Source organism: Carassius auratus, unplaced genomic scaffold (assembly GCF_003368295.1).
Source record: "Carassius auratus strain Wakin unplaced genomic scaffold, ASM336829v1 scaf_tig00217023, whole genome shotgun sequence".
Classification (NCBI taxonomy): domain Eukaryota; kingdom Metazoa; phylum Chordata; class Actinopteri; order Cypriniformes; family Cyprinidae; genus Carassius; species Carassius auratus.
This window is the reverse complement of record NW_020528856.1, coordinates 121,523-129,521: the sequence shown is the minus strand read 5'-3', so window position 1 is coordinate 129,521 and position 7,999 is coordinate 121,523. Positions and strand designations below refer to the sequence as shown.

Below are 7,999 nucleotides of genomic sequence, written 5' to 3'. Positions count from 1 at the left end.
TCATCAAAATTCAAGATTCAAGATTTGTATTCGTCACATGCACGGTTATAAGGAGAAAATATAACCAGCAGTGAAATGTGAGTCAGGTCCTGTGTGTTTATAACTTTTTTGGACTGTTTTCACTTGTAAATAATATTTGATCCGTGCATATTTCTCTCCTGATTCAGACAAGACAACGTTTTAATGGAGAAAGTGTTATTATGGATTATGGACTTGAAATTGATTTTCATTTTTGGGTGAAGTACTCCTTTAAAATAACCTGATTTCCCAACTGTTCACAATTTTCAACTAATATTTAATTGATACTTTTTGCTTTTAAAGGTCCCATATTGTACACTTTTCTGGAGTTTTATTTTAGGTTAAACAAAGGGGAAACTGGAGGTGTCCCACTCAAACCAGCACAGATATGGCTACGAACGAGCTTAAAATATCATCTTGTTCTAATGTTGTGTACCAGAATCGACGTAATACAGCCTCAAATTAGTAATGTGATTGCATATCTGTTGCCACTGCCAGACAAACAAACTGATGACAGCTATGGTTAAATGCAATAAAACGAGTGGACTGGACAGAAACGATCGTCAAAAATGCTTTTCTTTGCAGCGCACATTTATAAAAAGTTTCAATAAAGGATTGTCTTTTGTTGTTATGGACGAGTCTACAGATTTCTTGCCATATGTTTCTTGTATCTCATGAGTGTAAAACAACAAACTGACAATTTTATATAATTATTTGTAATTGTATGTACATTGTTGTGATGTATTGTGGCTGGAACAGCAATGTAACTATAAAAATAGTTGCCTGCTGAAATTGAAATGTATGTACATCTTCAACATGACTAGATAGACGCGGTGAGTTTGTCTTTATAATACACGTTAGATGAGATCCACCTCTTAGTAACAATCCTGTCAGATCGTCCATCCCTTGAGTGAGAGTGTAACGTTACAGGTTGGCCGATCTGGTGTTGTGATTAAAATGAACCTTTTCGACATGTTTCAGTGCTGTTGCTGCTCAATGCTCAGCAATGGCATGGCTTAGATCCATCCAACTCTTTCTTGTATAAAAGCTTCAGACTGATTAGGTGGATCTTCTGTGTGCAGCTTGAAGAACAGCTTCAAGTCCAGTCCACCAGTTTTTCTCACTGGAATTAACACTCAATTCTGATCATTTGAAGCAAACAGCGATAAATCAACACAATCTCTCAGTATAAAGAGATACAGAGTTTGGCTGAACTTGTAGAAATTCAGGATCTGTCAGTGGATCTGAGGAGAAACAACAGCGCTGCTGGTCTGAACGGATCTTACTCCTCTGTCACACATCTAAATAAAAACACAATACATACCTTAGCTATAATGTATCTTCACTGCAATCTTGGGAGACTTCTGAATAGATCTCAGATTAATACATTTATTCTAGTCCTGTAAAGTCTAGTACCATAAAACGTGTCTTTAGAAAAGCACAAAATAATGATAAACAAATTGTTTGGATAATTTAAATCTACAGAATTTTGCATAAATAATAATAATAATAAAGATCCCAAATATAGAAATGTATTGTAATTTCTCATTTAACAGGAGTGTGCAGTCTGATGCCTGCATGAATGATCTCTAGATTATGGCCAAGCTTTATATACAGTTATAAATTCCTAAATCATCATGACTGACATTATATGTAATTATGTTTTTATTTATTTTATTTTATTTTTTTTGTAAAAGGAAAGAGCTATTGCATAATCACTGGGGACTTTTAATTTGCTTTTTTCTCATATTGCATTATTACCTATTTTTAAGATCTAGATATGAACGTAAGTTACAAGTACACGTTTTTATGTGTTTGTTTTTAAATCTATAATACATTTGCAGAAGTTATTACCTGTTTTTATACAGGATATGGTTATTACCACCAACCGCTCGTGCGTAACCATCCGGGACTCTTCAGTTGTCGCTCTGCTCCGCCTTGCTGTGCGCAAAACTCGCGCGACTTCCCCTTCAAACATTCAAGCGTCAAACATGGCCACGTCCAGACTAGAGATTAATTTTATCCGGCTATTATCGCGCTGTGAATCTCTGGCTTCAGAGAAAAGAAATGAGACCGAATGGAGACTAGAGAAGGTAATGCACAACAGCTCTGCATTTGCGTGTACTTCTGTGCTTTTGAAGTAAATGTTATAAATTCTGCATGATACAACAAAGCAATATTGCCAGCGTCATTTACATATGAATTACGTGTCAAAAACAAGATACGCATTCATATTTACACCTAATGCCCTAGAATTAATTAGTTAATGTCTTATTAGCTTTCTATCTTCGCTGTGGATATTTGTACAATTATTAATGTATTATAATCTCTATCATTTTAAGCATAAAATCATATTCAGTAGATTTACTTTTGTCTTTTCTAGTACGTTGGTGCCCTTGAGGAGATGCTTGTTGCCCTTAAAAAGCGTCCAAGGTACGTTTATTGAAGATTACAGACATTAATGATTCACATATTTTAAGTGTAAACATAACCATTTCAACATTTAATGTATGAAAGAGAAATATATTAATGTCTAAGTGATGTTAAGATAATAAAAAAAAGGTCTACTAGTGTTTCTCCTACAGCTGTGATATGAACAGATGTTGATGTAGATGATGAGTCATGATTTATATCGAATTTATTCTCTCAGTAAACCAACACCGGAAATACTGACGGACTACAACCGCAAGGTGGAGTTCCTCAAGGGTCTCTTAGAGGCAGACAAACTGGTCAGTAATTATGCTGTTTGGTCACCACTAGCTCAGTGCGAGTACAATGAGTCATCTTTCTGTGATGGTAACTTAAAAAAACACTTTGTATCCAGCCGTCTCCAGCAGAGAAGTCTCTGGCCAATCAGTTTCTGGCTCCTGGACGGACGCCTACGATATCCAGCGAGAGGATGCCTGCCAGTAAGACGGTGCACATCCAGAGTAAAGCGCGATGCGTTGGAGAAATGAGGAAGGAGCTGATGAGCACTGTACGACACTTTCCTCTTTCAGCTACTAATGTGCTTTTTTATGTTTTCATGTATTTATGGAAACATGATGTGAAACATCTCATAATTGTACCTTAATAAATCCTAAATCTGAACATCCTTATATATATTTAAAGATGTTCAGATTGAGGATATATATACTGGTTAAGAAAATAATTTTTTTTACATTGTAAAAATTTTAATTTTTAATCTTTTATCTGTGCTTTTTTTCCTAACAGGCTGTGTCAAGTTCTGGTAAGATGTATATTCTATTGTAATTATAATGCTACATTTTGAGAAATTAAATTACAGATATTATTAAGCATGCCTTTTCTGAATTGCTGTCAAACGATTAATCGCGATTAATCGCATCCAAGTTGAACGTTTTTGTTTTACATAATAATATGTGTGTGTGCTGTTTATATTGATTATTTCTGTATAAATACACACACACATGCATGTGCATATTTCAGAAAAATGTTATGTTTGTATACTAAATATATTTAGATAGCACATTATGCAAACAAAACTTTTTATTTTGGATGCAATTAATCGCGATTATTCATTTGACAGCACTACTTTTCTTTGTTCTTCATGGCCAGGTTCATTGGATATGGATCTCAGACACAGAAAGTAGGTGGCGCTCTCGCATAGATTTTTTTTTCGATGTGAACGTGTCACTGGAATCTACAGTGTTGAGTTATTTCTGCTGATTTTTCAGGAGTATTCCTGTAGATGAGCGGCAGTCGGCGGGAGAGCTGGACGCTATTCTACAGCATCATCACAACCTGCAGGAGAAACTGGCTGATGACATGCTGAATCTCGCTCGCAACCTGAAGAACAACACGCTCGCGGCCCAGAACATCATCAAGCAGGACAACCAGGTCTGATGTAGTTAATAGAATTGTGCAGATTTAGGATTATAATGCACATCCTCTGAGAGCAAAAAAAAAAACATTATCCTTCTCATTCTTGAATGACATTCAATTCTTGTTAATGTAATATATTTTATCTAGCAAAATAAAAAAAGGTCACCAATTATCTACTTCAAATTAATTAATGGGAGTACAAAAGATTATAACTAACATTGTTTGTAGAAATAGTTTTTAATTAAAAGACATTACTTTTTTATATGTTCTTATAATAAGTATATAATAACAATAATTATAATTATTGCTGTAATTATTATTATTATTACTGTTGTTGTTAATATTACATAATAACATTATAGTTATGACATAATAGATATTATATATTCCCTTAATAAAATCATGCTGTTAACATTATTACATATATTACCATTATTGCTTTTATTATTATTATTATTATATTTATTCTAATAATAAGATAAAATTATTATATATATATATATATATATATATATATATATATATATATATATATTAGGGGTGCTGTTACTACACAGAGCCGTTGTTAACTGAGAAGATGCGCCAAAAAACGCTGAAAATGAAGTGTATTTGCGCATCTTCTCTATTAACAATGCCTCTATGTAGTAACAGCTGCTCTATGTGAAATCACGCACCTGATGGAATCAACCGCTGATTAGAGAACCGGCTTTACTGACGAGATGCGCATAACGATCAGCCGATCGTGATTGGAGCACCCCTAATATATATAACAGTAATATAGCTCAGAAGAAAAAAACTATATATTTTGCAAAGATAATAAACTAAATAAATATTTTGACTTTATAATACCTGTATATATTCTATAAATGTAATTTTTTATTCTTTACTTGCACCAGCTTCATGCCTTTCAATCCCTGATTTTAGGGATTATTTTTAAATCAACATATTCAACTTTATAAAAAATATAATAATACTATAATTACATTTTATAAATATTTTCACATATTTATCTTATATAATATATGAATATAATAATATTCTCTAATATTATGTTGTAATATTAATAATAATTATTATTATATGATTACTTTTCCGAGTGAAAATCACAAAGTAGCTGCCTAAAAAGAGTGACTCATGACGTATCATTGATGTATTTGTTGTGTGACCACTAGAGGGCAGCAATATATTAGTGTTACACTCATAACTGAGCTTTCAAACCTACAGTAAGTGTGCTGTTACTACAGCGCAACATGGCGTTACAAATCAGTATATAAACTAGTATAAGCTTTTTTGAATGATTTTGCTACCAACAGTGCCATTAAACTCAAACCTTTGACATGCAGTGTTAATCTGACTGAGCGTGAACACAGTCTAAACGCTGTTCTTCCTCCTCAGACTCTCAATCAGTCTATGCGTCAGGCCGACATGAACTTCGAGAAGCTGAAGACCGAATCAGAGCGTCTGGAGCAGCACGCCAAGAAATCCGTCAACTGGTTCCTGTGGCTGATGCTAATCGTCGTCTCCTTCACGTTCATCAGCATGATCCTCTTCATAAGACTGTTCCCGAGACTCAGATGATGTTAATCACCACAAGAACCGCTAGATTTAATTTATCTATTACAACAGGTTTACAGACACTAGCAAAGAGTTATACATTTGATTGACAGCCTCGATCGTTCTGTCAGCTTCAGCCATTCCCGCGAAAACCATTGTTGATGTCATAACGAACTCGCGCCGAATCCCTGTGAAGAACGTTTTTAAATGATTCGGTTGTTATTAACGGTTAGTATTTGATAACTAGCCCACAAACTGTTCGTCAGTCATTTAAATACATAATCTGACGACAAACGTTCTCAATACTAATTCTGAGACCGACGTTTTCATCTTTTAAAAGACGCGTTTCCAACAGGCTAATATTGCTTAATACAGGCTAATGGGTTTTGACACTATATATGAGCGTTTTCAGAAGCTACAAATGACTGACAGTTCCTGTATGATCGCTATAAAAACGGACCGATCTGTTTTAAGGTCCGGTGGACTTGTCCGGACTCGCCTCGTCGATCCGGAAATGTTCTGGCAAACAGAAGGAAGTATTTTTGCCCGTCGGAAGCACAGATGGATACTGTCTTCTCCACCCAGAGAGTAAATGGCCCATATTTAGCTGCTAACGATCTATTCGTGCTTGTTCCCTATATAGCACATGGACGGAGTAGCCTATTAAGTATTGCTCAGATATGGCTAACGTGTTTGTTTCCCTGCGCAGCTCTATTGATGGATCTTAATGTTCATCTGAAGCAGCCCTATATAGCACATGGCTCATCGTTTATCTGTCCGTGTGTTTATTTTCGCTCCTGTAATTCATTCACATGAACAGATGGTCATAGGCTACTCTTCCTTTCTATCAGATGTGTTCGAAGTTGTCTGTGAAGAAAAAACAGGAGGGTGTGTTATTTTAATAAAATAATTAGCAATCTGCCTACTTGTCTATTTTTTATTTTTTTTTGCAAGCGAAATTCAGGAAAATAAAGGTTATTGCGACTTTTCATCTCACATTTAGAACTTTTCCTCGCAAGTCTAAGTTTCTCACAATTCAGACTTTTTAAAACCATTTCAAGATGTGAATTCTGAGGGCCAAAAACTCAGAATTGTGGGAAAGAATTTTGAATTTACAGCTCGTAATTTAAAAAAATTATTATATTTTACGCAATTGTGGCTTTCCCCCCTCTGAAATCCTGAGATTATATCTTGCAATTATTTTATCTCTAAATATAATTTAGTAAATTAATTTTTTGGCCTTTTCGTATGTCACCCTTAAATGTTTCCATACATTAAACTTTGCTGAATTGCATTGTCAACAGGCCCCACTGTAGTAAAGAGGGTTCCTACATGGGTTTGGAAAAGTTACTGTATTCTGTATTCTTGGGACTATATTACATGACCTCTAGGACCTTTGCAAAAAAAAAAAAAAAAAAGATTACTGTCTTTTAAGTACAAGAAACCATTAAACTCAGCATTGCACCATGCACACTGAGCTATCTGTTGTGCCATCGGTCCATTTCACAGTTTGTTTTTTTGGCCTTCCACAGACTATGCATTAAAGAGACCTAAGGCCTTGAAATATGGCATACTGCCCCAATGAAAGCCAAATCTTAAAACAGTCTTTTTTTTTATAGACCCTTGAACTTGGCCAATTTTATGCCATCGGCCCATTTCGTGTCATTTTCTGTCCGTTTCTCCCCTGCCGCAGGAGTTAAATTGGACATTAGACCTTGATATTAGAGGTACTACCATAAGAAAAGCAAAATTGAGTGGGTCGATCTCTGTCAATTCATGTGCATCCATGCTATTGTTTTATTTAAGATGACCGTGATGCACAAAGGAAATGGGTTATATAAAACTAGAAATTGTAATGCGTGAGCATGCAAAACATTCCCACACACATGTGAATAGTTACTCAAGGGCACAAAAACTTTTTTTTTTTTTTTGTGCATGTTAAACTTTTTTATTTAATATTTTATTTTATTTTTTTTAGGGATTTTGTATGCTGTTACTTTGAGAAAATAAATTTTTAAAACCCTGAGAAAATATTAACAAATTACTGTACTATACTACACCAAATAGGTCTTTAAAGCTGAAAATAATGCTTCATGAAACATTTATGTTAAATATGGTCTGAAAGTCGGTTTGGAAATTTGAGTCTGGAAAAGTATGGAATTTTGAAATGGAGAATATGTAGGAGCCTTGAGTGAATGAACTGTATCTTTTTAACGTTCAAGAACCTATCCTGAGATCTATTCACTTGGTGGGAACGACCCAACTGCACTTCATGAAGCAACATTACGTCTTTCACCAAAAATGTTATGTTCGGAAAAAAAATGCTGATGTACATGGAAATTTATGCACTTTGGGATAATGTTCTTTATGACCCCTGTTGCTGTTAGCTTAGCAGTCCCCTAATGCATCATAAAGCATGGTTACTCTGACACAGGACTCCTGTGGACCCAAAGGCCTAATTTTCGAAAACCAGGTCAACCCACCTTTGAAGTAAAGCGAGCAGATAAAGCAGCTGTGAGTTTTAATTTCGCGGTTCCTGACAGGGAAAGCTGTGATCTGGCTGGAAGGTGGCAGGTTAGCTGGG

General features: G+C 35.0%; 1 protein-coding gene across 1 annotated transcript; it reads left to right on the top strand.

The window, feature by feature from the left end:
• The first annotated feature begins 1,961 nt into the window (after positions 1-1,961).
• LOC113099713 (vesicle transport protein USE1-like) lies at positions 1,962-5,602 on the top strand. The gene is made up of 8 exons (XM_026264643.1): positions 1,962-2,111; positions 2,402-2,451; positions 2,669-2,747; positions 2,843-2,995; positions 3,232-3,247; positions 3,595-3,625; positions 3,714-3,876; positions 5,257-5,602. The coding sequence occupies exons 1-8, from the start codon at positions 2,010-2,012 to the stop codon at positions 5,437-5,439; spliced, it is 777 nt and encodes a 258-aa protein (XP_026120428.1). The 5' UTR covers positions 1,962-2,009; the 3' UTR covers positions 5,440-5,602.
• The last annotated feature ends 2,397 nt before the right edge of the window (positions 5,603-7,999 follow it).

What these genes read in the sequence shown, in the direction of transcription:
- LOC113099713 (XM_026264643.1), top strand. Translation starts at nt 2,010, where the DNA reads ATGGCCACGTCCAGACTAGAGATTAATTTTATCCGGCTATTATCGCGC. An exon ending in CCGAATGGAGACTAGAGAAG is followed by an intron (nt 2,112 to 2,401) that starts GTAATGCACAAC and finishes TGTCTTTTCTAG; the next exon opens with TACGTTGGTGCCCTTGAGGA. An exon ending in GCCCTTAAAAAGCGTCCAAG is followed by an intron (nt 2,452 to 2,668) that starts GTACGTTTATTG and finishes TTATTCTCTCAG; the next exon opens with TAAACCAACACCGGAAATAC.